Source organism: Triticum urartu, chromosome 3A (assembly GCF_056163025.1).
Source record: "Triticum urartu cultivar PI428250 chromosome 3A, HENAU_Tu73, whole genome shotgun sequence".
NCBI lineage: Eukaryota > Viridiplantae > Streptophyta > Magnoliopsida > Poales > Poaceae > Triticum > Triticum urartu.
The window spans coordinates 728,331,171-728,347,326 of record NC_141875.1 but is presented as its reverse complement, the minus strand read 5'-3'; the positions used below and the strand labels follow the sequence as shown (position 1 = coordinate 728,347,326).

At 43.8% G+C, this 16,156-nt stretch overlaps 1 protein-coding gene across 1 annotated transcript; it reads left to right on the top strand.

The window, feature by feature from the left end:
* The first annotated feature begins 3,138 nt into the window (after positions 1-3,138).
* Positions 3,139-4,749, top strand: LOC125549452 (F-box/FBD/LRR-repeat protein At1g13570-like). Its single transcript, XM_087517307.1, has 3 exons — positions 3,139-3,924; positions 4,007-4,162; positions 4,262-4,749. The coding sequence occupies exons 1-3, from the start codon at positions 3,622-3,624 to the stop codon at positions 4,532-4,534; spliced, it is 732 nt and encodes a 243-aa protein (XP_087373433.1). The 5' UTR covers positions 3,139-3,621; the 3' UTR covers positions 4,535-4,749.
* Positions 4,750-16,156: the final 11,407 nt, after the last annotated feature.

The window sequence follows — 16,156 nt, the reverse complement described above, 5'->3', positions numbered from 1 at the left end:
GTCAATGCATATATGTATATATCGAAGGTCCGCCGCTTTGACGTGCTAATACTCAAGTTGAACACCTTGCCACTGTCGACAAAAACAATATCATCCTCTTTTATCACCTCCCAACAAGCCGAAACGGGTTGGCAAAAGCGCTTGCTAATGAAAATCGCATGGCCGTCTAGACCACCCATCAGCGGTGCCCACATGCTCGTGCAGACATCTGCCTTGCACATGTCCACCTTGCGGATGAAGCCTTGTGATTGTCCTCGTCCTCGCTTACATTTTCATCATTAGCCACCGACTCATTTTCCATACATTGGAATTGCCATCACCCATTGGAATCACCATCACCCATTGGATTTTGAATGTATCAAACCAGATAGCCCACAAGGTCACAGGCGATCAGATCCTCTCGTGCCTCAATGGGCAAATCCTAAATGGCGCCCGTTTCTTCACTGCGCGCCGCGCTGAGCCGGCCCATTTCTTCTTTCTTCTGTTAAAACTGCAGCAATCAAAAAATGGTGAGTGTGATGGTTCGAACTTGAAATGCTTTGTTTAAGAGAGCAATGCAGTTACCACTAGGTAACAAACCACTTAGTGTCTGTAAACCCCTTTTCCTTCTTTTATTGTTTCTCCAGGTCGCGAGGTTTTCTTCTTCTACTTTTTCGTGTTCTTTTTCATTTTTCTTTTCTTATTCCTTTTTCTTTTTTCCGTAAATATGCGGTTTTTTTTCAAATTCGATTAACCCTTTCCAAATTCAATGAACTTTTTTTTAAAATCAATGAACTCTTCTTTCAAATTCGACGATTTTTTTTTCAAAATCAACGAACACTTTTCAAAATTGAAAAACTTTTTTTCAAATCGATGAACTCTTTTTCAAAATCGTGAACTCCTTTTCAAAATTGATGAACTTTTTTTAAAATCGATGAACTCTTTTTTCAAAACCGATGAACTTTTTCCCAAATCGATGAACTCCGTTTCAAAATTGATGAACTCTTTTCAAAATCGATGAACTTTTTTCAAAATGGATGAACTCTTTTCAAAATCGATGAACTCTATTTTCAAAACCGTTGTACTCTTTTTTCAAAACCGATGAACTTGTTTCAAAACCGATGAACTATTTTTCAAAATCGATGAACTCTTTTCAAAATCGATGAACTTTTTCCAAAATCGATGAACTTATTTCGAAATATGATTTTTTCGAAAACCAATGAACTTTTCTGTAGTTCATGAACTTTTTCCCAAATGTTTTCAAATATTTTAAAAATCAAAGTCCCATAGTAAACGTTTACATGTATAGTAAATTGCATGGCTACAAATGTACATTATGAATTCGCCCTGAATTTAGTCAATAGCGCGACGTAGTCCAGTTGGTTAGCGCAAGTCATTCGCTGTTGGAGAGAGCGAACCGTCGCTGAGAGCGCCGGTTAGGAACTCCCGCCTCAACGACTGGATCGTGCATGAAAAAACATGAAAATGGCCGGTGGTTATTCAAGCACTCAGCCCAAGATAAGTACTAGCCCAGCCACACACAAAACCTCAAGTCCGACATGGCCCAGTGGCCCAGTCTGTCTTCAAGCCCCAATTCCGAATCCCCCCATCGCTGGCATCGTAACTAGGAAATTCAAACCTTTTTGCTCAAGGAAAAAAAAGGAAATTTGAACCCTAGGCACGGCGGCCGGTGGCGTAGGCATCCGCCCGCGCACAAGCCCAAGGCCGCAATGGGCGGGCGGGGCGTCGCCTTCTCCCGTTCTTCAGCACTCCCTCAGCAACTCCGTAAGTTCGGTTTGCGGTGGATTCATGAATTTTATGACTCTCCACCGAAACTCACCCGGCCAATTGCCTTCCCTCCCGTGGAGCTCTGCACTGTTATGTCCCAAATCACCCATTGTCAGTTGAGTACACATTATTTTTGCCAAAAAATAATGTATATTCTTTTAAGATTTTTTTTGGGTATAAGAAAAAAAAGTATGTAAAAAATGTATATTTCTTTTAAGATTTTGTTTTTGTTTTTTAGGTATGAGAAAAAAAAGTATGTATCATGAATGGCAGACTATCTAAGCATTCAGCCCAAGATAAGTACTAGTGCTAGCCCCACCCCGATATAGCCTATCTCTGAAATCTCCCAGCGCAACCGCAACCCAACTGAAAATCGAACCCTAGAGATGGCACGGCAGCAGGGGCCGGCGGCGCGGCGTCGTGGGGGCGTCCTCTGGCCTCTGCGCTGCTGCTTAGCGGCAGGCCGTAGCAGGCGAGCACCGTCGCCTTCTCCCGTTCTTCGGCACACCCCTACAGCAACACCCCGTGAGTTAATTTGGCTTCCTATTTCGATGCAGATGAAATTTGAGGCCTGTACATCTATGATACACAGCCACAGCCAACATGAATCTATGATACATACGTACAGTTTCAAGTTAGTCATCAGCCACATGAATCTACGATACATCATGCTCAATTCCATGTTGTATGTGTAGCTGAACAGTTTCGGGGCTTGTATGGTTCTGTTAGTTATCAGATTGCTCCGTAAGGACTAATTAATGACTAGCAAAATTGTGTGTGCCAAGGAGATTAGACTGGGCTCTAGTTAATCTTAATGCTCTTCACATGCTTGTTTAGTACTCTGTTCTTCAGTGTAGTACTTTGTTCTTTACATTGCTTTTATATTCTCTAACCTCTGCAGTGCTAATCTCGCAGAATTAATCTTTTCCTAGCCAGCATACTGATCTGGTAAGAAAGATTTGGAACCTAGCCTTGTATTGTACCTAGCATTGCCACACATAATCGTTCTGACTAGGACTGTCGTGATGGGTAACCATGACTTTCAGCTACCACATGTTGTTCATGCTTATAGTTAATGCGAGAATCATCAAGCTTTTTAGCTTACCAACAACAGTAGTCGAGTTTTGTTCTGTTAATAGAAACATGCTTACCAACAACAGTAGTCCAATCTTTTGGCCTGTTGTTTATTTTTTGTTTTGCCATGAACAAGCAACTTACGCAGTGCACCATTTAATTTTCTGCATGTATCAAATTTGTAGTGATATGTGGTAGAATTCACGCTAATTTAGGCTCCCTGTCTTTTGGAAATGCTAGGACAGCTTAATCTGGATTCTGAAGCAATGAGTACCTGCAAAATGGCAACGGGGGAAGCTACACATCTGTTCCAGACAGATTGAGCAGTCTACCTCCAGAGATAAAGGGCAACATCCACTCCCGTTTGAATATCGTAGAAGCGGTTAGGACTTGCACCTTATCAAGTACATGGAGGGATGCATGGACTGATATGCCAAAAATATCTCTTCGCGATGGGAAATTTACACGAACTAAGTTCGTTACGTTGGTTGATATGGTGCTATCACTCCACAAGGGAACTATAGAACAGTTCAATATTTCGGGTAGTGAAAGCTATCATGATGAGTTCACTAGGTGGATGCTCATGCTGTCAAGCAGATCCACAAGATCAATTATAATTGAGTTTAACTCAAGGCCAAGGTATAGGATACCCTCGTGCATCTTTTCTATGGCCATCTGAAGTCTCTACACCTAGAAAACTGCACCATCAGCTTGCCCCGGGTATTCCAAAGTTTCAAGAGCCTAACTGACCTAAGCCTCAAATTTTTCTCCTCCACAAACATGGATATCCAAAATCTGATCTCATTCTGCCCTGTACTGACCAATTTAATACTAAATTATTTTGAGGGCATCAACCGTCTAAACATTCAGCCTCCTGAACTAGAATATCTTAATGTTGCTGGGGACTTTGAAGACATTGATTTGGATGCCCCTAATCTGAAGGCAGCCATTCTCTTCCATTATCACAAATCTAAAGCATATCAATCTATTCAAATTGCGCATGACAAGGAACGCCATGTCAAGAAGTCATTGGGAAGCCTAAGTGAGATCAAAACACTTGGAATTTCTGTCAGTTTCATGAAGGTGAGCTATTATTAGCTCCGGCATTGCTATAGCCTTCTTCTGTCTTCTGTCTAATCTGTGTTGCCATTTTTTTGGGGTGCAGTATCTATCAAAGGCGTGCATACTTACGAAACTCCCTGTCGTGTTCACTCGCCTGGAGGATATTTATCTTACGATATGCTTTTGGGACCAGAGGCAAGTCTTCACCGTGTGTTCATTGTTTCAGAATGCCCCTAGGTTGAAGAAGCTTGATATGTGGGTACGTATGCCTGCAGTAAATACTCTCCCTCCCTCGATTATCCAATCCATGTTTGTTGAGTTTATGGCACCTACTCAGTTGTAAGAAAAATATATGCAGAGTTACCCTGGGAGCACATGGGATCAGGATCAGGCGAGCATTCAAGAGCTTACCCTACAAATGCAAACGAACCATCTCATAACGGTCAGTGTGAATGATTTCCGGGGTGTGGACCACGAAATCAATTTTGTGGCAAAGCTATTGAGCTGGGAACCTGCTTTGGAAGAAGAGAGAATAAAGTGGAAGGGTGAAATGGACTGCAGCATGGTTCTTACCAGGCTATTGGCTCTGCCGAGGGTGTCTCCCAGGGCCAAGGTCATTGTCACATTTTGATAAGCATGCTTCCGCAACTATTTGCCAATGTAATTTGCTGCAGGTAGAATTATTTTGGCTTTGTTTATGCGGATTTACCAGCTAGGACTATCTGGTGGTTATATATTTGTGTGCATTGGACGCAAATTATCAGGTAGACTTGGTGCGTTTTGTTCAACATTCGGTGGGAGTACTTAATGTGCTATCAGCAAGTGTCTTCCATGTGAAACACCGGAAATCACTGCTGCCATTCCTCAACAGCGTCAGTTCAGCTCGTGCTCTTTTAACCCTGTGTCCTTTGTATGGTACATTCCTGGTTGTCGCAAATATATGTGTCCATAAGAAGCGATCACATTTAGGAAGCACCTTCATGTTGTCTCAACAAGATGAGAATCAAAGACATCAAGTGTACCTTCGCATTGTACATTCTGCATATGATGCAGCATCATAATGAGATCGGAGTAGCTAGCTCATGCCTGAACCAGTCTACTTTTGGAAATCAAAGCATTCATGAGATTGGTTTACATTGGTTTCAGGTTGGAATTAATGTTTACATAACTAAACCAGAACAAAAGGAAGAAAAAACATGTTGTTCAGACCACTAGCTCGGGGGGAAAGATCCATGTCAACGCATATATACAGAGTGATTGCTGGTTTGACTCGTTAATACTTTGGGATCTCAAGTTGAACACCTCGCCCGAGTCGACGAAAATAATATCATCCTCATTTATCTGACCCCAACAAGCCGGAATGGACTTGCAAAACAGCTTGCTAATGAAAATCCCCATGGACATCTAGACCACCCGTCATACGCACCCACATGCTTGTGTGGACATCTGCCTTGAATACGTCCACCTTGCGGGTGAAGCTGAGACCGCTTGAAGTGTATTGCACTATTTGCCGCCTCACCATGAGCAACTTCGCACGCAATTCAACAAAGTACCCGATGGCGGTGAGATGATGATCATCTTCTTCCCCAGATATATACTCGATGTCATTATTAATCTTGCTGCTCTCTTCTTTACGCGTATAATCATCATCAACCTCATCGCCCTCTTGGTTAAGCACCTTGTCATGGTCCTTTTCCTCAACCACATTATTTCCATCATTTTTTGCCTCCTCATCTTTCGTGTCCCTCCACACATTGGAATTATCATTGCCCTCTTTATCCTCTTGTTTAAGCGCCTCATGATTGTCCTCGTTCTCACCTACATTTTCATCATTTCACGCCTCCTCATCTTCGTCGTCACACCACACACTGGAATCATCATCGCCCTATTGTGTAAGCGTCTTGCCATTGTCCTCATCCTCGCCCACATTTTCATCATTAGTGTCCGCGTCCTCTTCGTCGCCACTGCACACGTCGGAATCGTCATCGCTGCACACAGCAGAATTAGCATCGTCCACTGGATTTTGAATGATGTGCTTGATATTGGTGACCATGGGTACGTGGTTGCCATTAATGTTGACTTGGAAGGAGAAGAGGTCCTCAGCCGATTGATTCCATAAACTATGTCTCCAAGGAATGCAATATAGACGATGCGAGTGAAGGTAGCACAATATGGGCGGATGATTATGACGGGGCAGTTTGTGTTGTTCTTAATGAAGACAACAAGGTCATTCGGAGTCGATCGTACAAGCACCTTGCGGATTTGAAACCACTCCGGGAAATTGCCAATGACGGTGTCAAGCTCAGGCAGCGACATTCTGGAGAAAGGATCGATTAGGAGATATGTTTGTCTCTTCTTGGCAGTGCAGTCGAGGGCGAGCCAGCCGTCGGCAGAGCTGACACAATGCCCATTATCAGGGACGGAGGGGATGTGGTGCCAATAGTGGTTGCGATCGAATGGAGCAATAATGTTCCCTTGCTAGTCAAGGACACACGACAGCTGGCACTTTGGCGGACCTTGACTATGCAGTGTCCGATGGCACAAGCGACAGATGGTTCGACGGGCATGGGATTGACGGTGTTGGGACCATGCCGATGCTGGGCAAAATTCGAAAGGTGCCATCTTTTGTTATACCTGACGCGCATTTTTCTTTTCGGTAATTTGCAATCTACATGTTTTTTTACGTGGTTATAAGAGTCTTCAAAATATATACTCAAAAAGAGTCTTCACAATATGAAACTTTTATATCGATTGAAGATATTGCCCATGAAATTGTGTGGGTGCAGGCCATTATCCTATTTTGGTACTAGAAGTGTCAAACACTTCTTAGTATATCCAAATACGGCGGTATTTCAAGAATGTATTTTGAAGAAAAAAAAACATATCCAAAGCAACAAACACACTTCGCGACGAATCATTACAGGAGTTATACCATTTTCTTATGAACAAAACTTGTGTTGTTTAGTCATATATTGGTATAGAGATACATAACTAAAATAGAACAAAAGAAAGAAAACATGTGGTTGTGGTTCAGCCTACTAACTCGGGGGGGGGGGGAGGGGGGGGGATCCATGTAAAGGAATATATATCAAAGGCAATCCTTTGATGCAGTAATGCTCTGAGACCTCAAGTTGAACACCTCGCCTGTGTCGTCAAAAACAATATCATCCTCTTTTATGTGCTCCCAACAAGCCGAAACGGACTTGGAAAAGAGTGTGCTAATGAAAATTGCATGGCCGTCTAGACTAGTCATCATCGGCATCCACACACTTGTGCTAACATCTGCCTCGAATACATCCACTTTGTGGGTGAAGTTGAAACCGAGTGAATGGTATCTAACATTCTTAAGAAGTTGCTCGCCACTTCTACCTATTCTCTCACCATGCACACTGTCCACATCAGCTTTATGCCACATCATCAGTTCTCCCTCCACCTAGGCCTCCCTCATGCAACAGATTATTAGGGAAAATTTAATGTCTATCGCTTATCACTAAACTCATGCATGCGTTCATAGCTAGCAACGCCCAACATTATTACGTGCATGCAGTGGTTACGGGGATAGCCATCAATATAGGATCACAACGCCACTTTGCTAGCTATTAACATGGGAGGACACTGATTTACGCGGACGACTAGGGTCTTTCATCTCCCCCTGAACGAATAAATCTCTTCACCGTTTTGTCTATGATAACCCCTACGGATTCTTCTCATCTTCCCTCTCTATCTGATTCTTCTCATCTTCCCTCTCTATCTGTACTCTGTACCTCTATCTCTCTCCACATCCCGTCAAAAAAATTTACCTCTATCTCTCCACACTGCGCCACCACTAGCAAGCCTTCACGGTCATCGCCGTCGGAGACCCAGGCAGTGCTGCTGTAATACCTGATTGTTTGTATGTCTGCGGTCGAATGCAACGGTGAGCGGCGCCGCCTCGAACACGATGACCTGCGTCCTTCTGGCTGGTCAGGTTTCCGACGAGCACTACTCCCTGACTCCGGTTTAGATCATCCAGTCCAGCCCGCGGGCTGTGCGCTACACAAGAAAGGCACACTCTTGGTGGTCCTCACGAACCAGGCCGTGGTCGCCAAGGGCTACTGCAGAGCGCGATGTGGCCTCCACAACGCCAGCATCGGGTAGGCCTAAGCGTGGGTGGGTGGTACTGAGTGCGAGTGCACCAAGCCGCTCCCTTGACCTCTGATCCGAAATCCTCCACCTCCTTGCCCTTTCCAATGGCGTATGGAGTTTTCACAGGGGCAGGCCCGTCACGACATCGTCGTCCACCTCCTGTATAGAGGATCACCCCACATATATGAGTCGGAATTCATGGCTTTTATCTCCTCCGTGAATCCCATCCCCAGGTTTTCCCCAAATCATTTTGAATTTGCATACATATGATTCTAAAATGCAAAATATTTTTTACATCTATGAAAAGTTTTTGTTTGTCTTCCTACTATCTATGCTTATTCTTCATCTTTGTTATCATACTTTTAACAATGTTGTTTGGGCCTAAATGCTATATCTACTCATGCTTAATACTAATGACATTAACACGTGGACAAATCTTCTTTACAATTGTAGGATGCTTCCCGGTGAACCAATGCAAGCTCATGCATATGTAAATGGTTGGAGAAATAATAGGGAAGAAAATTCCTACAACCACACTAGATTTGGTTTGTTACTTAACCACATTCCATATTAAAACACTCAATCCCTTTTTTCCTTAAGAAGGTGAGCACTTGCAAACTCCTGGCAGTAGCAATTCAACAACTCGATCTAGGTGTGAGAGGCCTATTATATTTGTTTTGCACGTATTTGTTGAACCTCATCGTCATGTCCACTAAGAAGAAAGCCAAATTTCCAGCACTAATTTGTGTTTATTTCTCAAATATCAGATTGTAGGATCTTGCTATGGCCGTCATGCAAAGCAAATGGGTTTCATTATTTCTCTTATTGTAAGTCATCGGTATGCATTGATCCACTACCCTCCTCACCATAAGTCACTACAGAATATTCTTCAAATCCTCTAAATTTTTTAAGATGGATCAGTGTTAACTTTTCTGCGCTGTAATGTCTCAATCTAATAAATATCACACATTACCGATTTCCTATTTTTTATATCTCTGTAAATCTTTGTTGAATTGCCGCAACGCGCGGGGCATCCTCTAGTTGCACTAATTGTCGTCTCACCATTAGCAACTTCCCACATGATTCAGCAAAGTACCTGATGGTGGGGAATGGTATAGCACCAGTTTCAGGGCGATCATCGACTTTTTCCCAATGAATATACTCGATGTCATCGGTAATCCCATCACCCTCTTCTTTAAGTGCATAATCATCACCAGTCTCTTCGCCCTCTTGTTTAAGCACCTTATAATCGTCGTCGCTCCACACCTTAGAATCATCATTAGCTGCCTCATCATCTTCGTCATTGCTGCATGAACTGCAACCATTGGAATCATCGTCGCTCTACACATTGGAATTTTTAGCACCCATTGGATTTTGAATGATGCCCTTGATATTGCTGACCATGGGTACCCCATGGCCATCAAAGTCAACTCAAAAGGAGAAGAGATCCTCCTGTCGAGTGATTCTGTCAACTATGTCTCGAAGGAATGCAATATCGACGATGCTAGTGAAGGTAGTACAATTCGGCTTCGGCAACCAAACACCCTTTCCTGGGTGGATGAGAATGACGGGGTGGTTTGTATTGTTGGTCATGAAGATGACGAGGTCATTCAGACTCGACCATACGAGCACCTTACGGATCTGAAACCAATTCGGGGCATTGCTGATGGCATCGTCAAGCTCAGGGAGTCTCAGGTTGTTCTAGAGGAAGGGTTGTGCAAGAGATAGGTGTGTCTCTTCTTGGCGTAGGTGCAATTGATGGCGAGCCAGCCGTCAGAAGAGCCGGCGTAGACGACATTATGGGGGATGAAGGGGATGCCGTGCATGTTGCGGTTGTGATTGGATAGAGTAAAAACATTACCTGCCCATTTGAGGACCCATGGCTGCTGCGCGCTGGAAGACCTTGGCGATGCAGAGCCCGGTGCCATGAGCGGCAGACGGCTCGACAAAGTGCAAGATGGACGGTGCTGGGGACGATGCCAATGCTGGGGATCATGCATGAGACCGAGGAGTTCCGGCGGGAGTTTGGACCACGACGAAGTCGACGTCATCTATCTCCGCTTGCACGCTCGTCCTGCCGATGATATTTTCTTTAGAAAGATTTCCTCTCTTGATTGATTGAGCTGCAAGGAATTACGTGCCGGTACGGGGCCGATATATATAGATCGAGCTGGGCTTTAGTTTTCTGGTGTATGTGCGTGCTGCGTGCATCCCAAGGTTTTGGTTACCGAATGGGGATTTTTACCGAGGGGGACTGGTAAACGTGGTTACCACGGTTACCACGAAATTTTGAGAAAATTTCGAACAAATTTATAATTGAATTTTGAATTTAAATTCTTTCAAAATAGATATAGATAGCACTTGAACTTATATTTATCATAAAAGAGCTACTAGCTCAGTGGAACGTTGTCTACGCACATGCTGTGAGGTGCTTCCACACTTTACTATACATTGAGCGTTTGAATTCAAAAAATTCAAAAAATCAATTATTTTGCTGGAAATGTGCATTTACCAAGGGGGACTAAAATATGCGGTAACCATGGTAAATCTTGAAATTTCGAGTGGTAACGAAAACCCTGGTGCATCCTACGGTTTGGGTCCAGAACGGAGAAGAACTCCTGTTTGGAACACACACAAGAAAGCTGGATAAAACTCCAAGAATCTCCGTGGGCTCGATATATTGTATTCTCTTCGAACACAGACCAGAGCTCCCTCCTCATGGCGCGCTTCTAGTATATGTATATAGTAAGTAAAGTCGTGCCTCCTGGTACAATACAACTGTCAAATCCTATGTCCAGTAGACCAGTAGATTAATCAACTAGATGGGCATTAACATGGAGGACGTGTCAGCTTTCGCTATGGTCTGAGCTCCCGCCGGGTTTCATCGGCTCCGTCGTGACCCGCCTCCCGACCGCCGGCGATTGTGCCCACTTCTGAGCCGTCTGTCGCTCCTGGCGATCGGCGATGCGCCACCATGGCTCCCAAGCATGGCACTCACCACCATGGGTCGTTCTCCCTGACGGGTGCTGCCTCAAATCCTTCTAGGGCCGCTCGGAACAATTGAGTCGCTCCGCCAGCTTCCCCAAGAAAGAAAATGTGTTGCCTCTACCGGTAGCTGGCTTGTTCTCGACTGCGTCGATGCCGATAAAAAGCATAGATGTCTCTTACATAATCCTTTCACCGGCACAACTATGCCGGTTCCTGAGCTGGACACCATCTTCGGCCATGTGTTAGAGACTTATTTGGTCAACAAGGTGCTCAGACGATCATGCCTTGATGATGTTGTTGCTCTCACGACCTCCGACCGCCCGAATTACCCGCTGGTCTTGGCTAGAGCCAGGAAGGGTGAAGACCATCTTTGATGATGTCATGCATCTTTGTATGCATCATTGATATTGCGTTCTTTGGAGGCAAATTGTGCGGCATCACTAAGGCTGAAGACCTTTACATTTTCAATGTTGTCTTTGCCGATGACGGCATACCCATGGTTACTAGTGCCCAATGCATCATAGACCACTCGACAAGTAATGTTGATGAAGCATATTGAGAAAAGTGGAAAGGTAAAACAAATTGCTGCCGCTCTTGTCTGATTCAATTACATATTGAGAAACAAAAAGGTGAAAACTCTGCTACGAACGGTAGTAGAGAATTGGCTCTCCAAGCATTGTTTTTATATTTCTTGGACATGGGTTTGAACTTGGAGGAAACATTTGTAACATGCTAGATATCTACAATTTTGACCTAAATGTTTCAGTGAACATTCGTTTTTTGCATATACTCCCATTGGAAGGGCCGGCATCGTAGCACCGCAAGCCATGTGAGCACATAGATTTTCTCCTCCCGTTGCTTTGGAAGATGGTAGCACCACAAACCTACAAACCATGGGAGCACAAAATAGTCCCCAAAAGCATAGTTGGATAACCATATATATTGATCTAGTCTAAAGCCCTCTGTTACGTGCTAGTACATACCTAAAGCTAGCTACAAATACACAAGAACAAATACCAGTTGTTATTTTTGAGGTTCCAGAGTAGATGGTCATGAGCAACCTATTCACTTATGTTTCGGTATTTGTTTCCGAGTTTTTTGTATTCAGGTTCCGCGAAAAAATGGAAACAAAATATGATAGCACACAGTCCATCTAATTTCGCTCGTGTATATAATTCAAAGAGTAACATGCGCCACTGCTATATGTCCCGCTTGATGTTCAGTATGATGGAATCCCCGAGTAAGAACAAAAATATCTATGTAGTGAACATTTTTTCAAGTGTCGCATGGGTTCAGCCCATTTGGCATTGATCGCCCTGATTGCCCAAGGAAAGCGTTCTCCGATAGTTTACCCGCTCCCCTCTTCCTTTGTGTCTCAAATAAACTAAAACTCACACTTTGGCTGCATTCCCTCTCCGGGGTGCTCCGCATTTCGTGTACCAGTTCATGAAAACCCTCAGCCCCTCAAAATTAAATGTACATTGTTAGTCCACGTCATGAGTATTCAGTATTTTCCAAAAATATTATGTACGTATTTTTAGGGGTTTATAATGTGCGTATATATGATATATACCCTGAGAAAAAGGTAAAACAGCCGCTATTTATTAAGCATTCAGCCCAATGTAACCCGCTCACCCACCCACACCACATGGCCCAGTGGCCCAATCTGCCCTCAAGCCCAATGCGGAAATCCCCAGCGTCTCTACCACCGGCGTCCGTCGCAACCAGGAAATTTGAAACCTAAACACGGCACGGCGGCCGGTGGTGCGCGGCGGCGCGGGCATTCAGCGTGGCGTCGCGGCGGCTTCTGCGCTCCGGCTCGGTCTGCAGGCCGCGTTGGGCAGCGCGCCCGCAAGCCCAAGGCAGCAGCGGTCGAGCGGCGTCAGCTTCCCCCTTCTTCGTCGCTCCTGCAGCAACTCTGTATGTTCGGTTTGCTGCATAACCATCAGGATTAATTAGCAACTGAGGCTTGTTTATATTCTAGTTGATCTTACTGCTGGTCACATACTTGTTTAGATTCAATTGCTTAACTGAATCCAGTTTAGTACTACTCTGTTATATACATTGCTTTTTATTCTCTAGAATCTGCAGTGCTAATTTCTCAGAATTAGTATTTTCCTAACTAGCACATTGATCTGGCAAGATAGGTTGTCGGTTGGAACCTAGCCTTGTGTTTAATATTGCCATACATAATCGTTGATCCTACTAGGATTGCCGTGACACGATTTTAAGCTAGTACATGTCCATCATGCTTACAGTTAATGTTGGAATAATCAAGCTTTTGAGTTTACCAACGCTAGTAGTTGAGTTCAGTTCTGTGAATGGAAACACGCCAGACTTGTTTCCCTAAACTCCCATCTCTCAGTTGTATCTTTTTTTTTTGCTATGAACAAGCAACTTACTTAGCAGTTGGAACACTATTTAATTTTTGCATGTATTGCAATTTTAGTGATATGTGGTATAATCCACCCTAACTTAGGCTCCTCGTCTTTTGGAAATGAGTAAATTTATTTTTACCCCATGATTCACCCTTTTGACAGATTTTACCCGTTTTTTGAGAAAATCCTCAATTTATATCCCCCGTTTATCACCTGCGTGCCACATTTTATCCCCTTGTGATAGAATTGACCCCCAATTTGGTGCTGATTTGGCATGCCATGTAGGCGGTTCAATACAGTCATGCTCTGATTGCCAAACACGTTACACTCATTAAGGTTCAGTACTTCATTAAAATCACTGAGTGCAATCCGGGGCAAGTTTCTTGTAGCAGCAAGACCCTTAATACCACCTCTTTGGAATTTGTGCCTCACCATAAACAAGAGTTACACTCCACGGTTCAGGACCAACACCATCTATCTTAGCTCGATGTGATACTAGGAATAACTTAAAACTTCGAGCTTTATTGAATTGTTTCAAAAGAGATCAAGTTCACCACACCTACTGGAGCTACTAAATGCAAAACTACAATGAAAACCCAAATGTGGCAGGCCATTCAAGCATTCTGTCGCACTAGCCTACCACCCCTTCCTACTCACTAGATCGGTATCGCGCCTTGGCGAGAGGGTGCCAGTCCCAATGATATGGGTGATAAGGTAATGCTCAAGTTAGTAGGAATCCTAGTTTAGTGTACGTATTCAAACAAGACAACGAAATAAAAGAAAGAGAAAACATTCACTTGTAATAAAAGCAAGTCATCATCGAGTTCAACACCATCATGAGATTACAAGTCAACATCAAGTTTATTGAGTTCAAGGGACCACAAAAGATAACCACTTGACATTAAGCTCAGTACTAAGAGCGTGAACATGAGAGCAATTACTAAGAGTTGGAACATAATAAAAAAGAAATAGGGGGCGCGGCTTGCCGCGCGTTCCCGAAAGGCGAGCCAAAGGATAGGACATTGAGATGTTAATGGATATGACATTAGCATCTTATAAACTTATATCATATCGATAATTGTTTAGAGTTAATAAAGTTTGGATGTAAAATGCATGTAGTTACATATAGGAATTACTCTATCTGGCATACACAGCGATATGATACGATCATAATATATACATTGTGCAAGAACAAGTCGTGTGGAGCTACAGAAGTTCTGGATTCTAAATCCGTGTAGTTTCAATGTATAGCAGCATAGCAAAGGGGATCCATGTAGATACAAATAACAATTACTCTATTTGGCATACATAGGGACGATCACAATATAATTCATTGGGCAACAACAAGTCTTGTGGAGTCACAAAAGTATCTGAGACCACAATACACGCACGCACACAGTCCGGGCACCCAATCCACACCGTAGAGCGGATAGTCCAATGCATTCCATCCGAGAACAGCATGAAATATTATAACTACATCTGATCAGTAGATTAGAAGATTTTACAATCTACATCAGTCTTTTTGCTTCATACTGGGCAATTTATATTCGGAGCACATATCGAATGCTAAGATAATACTTGGAAAGCAACATGGTGCTAGATAGTACAACATAACCACTACCTTCCAAGACCCCCTGCTCTGCAGTTTACTTTATAGTAAATAAATTCTTACAGTTAAAGTGCCACATCCATGACCTTTTTTAGTAGTCCATCAAGAGAAAACTTGTGCTTGATGGGATACAGAGATATGTTTAGCAGTATTCCCTACAAAAGTATGCTAGCTTGACAATTAACTCAACACATATGTGGTAACTACTTCTTTGGCATCCATTACAAGGTTCAGGAATTGTTCTACGGATCAGAAGGAAAGGCAATTTCATGGAGCACTTTTTTAGATTATTCACGTGAATATTTCCAATGCATTTGAATGTTCTAGTTGAGTAATTGGTATATTCTAAGAGAGATAGGGAAGTAGCCCAAAGGGTACTAAAACGTCAAGGAAGTCGGAAGATACAAGTTTTTTTAGTTATAGGTAAGAAAAGCAGCAAGGTAATAGGCCAAACATGAAAGGCGCAGTTGGAGGAACGCGATTGGCGGGAGACATAACAAAGGGACAATGACAGGACAAGCAGGAAGCGGCAATGCGACTTGGAGATCATTACATTCCTGCACAAGATATATGATGTTGTTAGAAACATATGAGACACTGAGGATAGGAGAGGCTTGATCCAGACCTGAAGAACGCGGCTTCAAATCGAGGAGAGGAACCAGAGAGAAGGGGGCAAATGGGAGGACGAAGGGGCAAGCCAGCCATCCTCCCACACCTCATCGACACACGGGCCAACCGGCGTCCACCACGCACAGGGCAAAACAGGAAAAACCGAAAATGGCCCCGGCGGGTCATGCTAATTATCGGCGGTGGCAACAGATATTTGCCCGCTGGACCACGCCGACAGGCCTCATAGAACACATTGCCAGACACGGTCACTGACAAAGACGGCCCACAAGCGAGTTACCCCACATGTTAGCGAGTCTCGATCGAAACCAGCTGAGTGAGCAAGAATAGAGTGAGCAAGAATACAGGGGCGAGGCTTCGATCCAACGGCGCAGGTCGTCCGGGAGCAAGATCGAATCGATGGAATCGCATCAAGGAATCGATCCGACGGCCACCAGTGCCTGAGCTCTGAGAGCGCTTTTCTTGCAATAGGATACATGGCCCAGTAGCCCAGTCTCCCCTCAAGCCCAATTCTCAAGTCACACGA

Bases quoted from the DNA above. Each gene is read 5' to 3' on its own strand.
- LOC125549452 (XM_087517307.1), top strand. From the start codon at position 3,622: ATGGATATCCAAAATCTGATCTCATTCTGCCCTGTACTGACCAATTTA. The intron at 3,925-4,006 runs GTGAGCTATTAT...TTTGGGGTGCAG, and splicing joins TTTCTGTCAGTTTCATGAAG to TATCTATCAAAGGCGTGCAT. The intron at 4,163-4,261 runs GTACGTATGCCT...AAATATATGCAG, and splicing joins TGAAGAAGCTTGATATGTGG to AGTTACCCTGGGAGCACATG.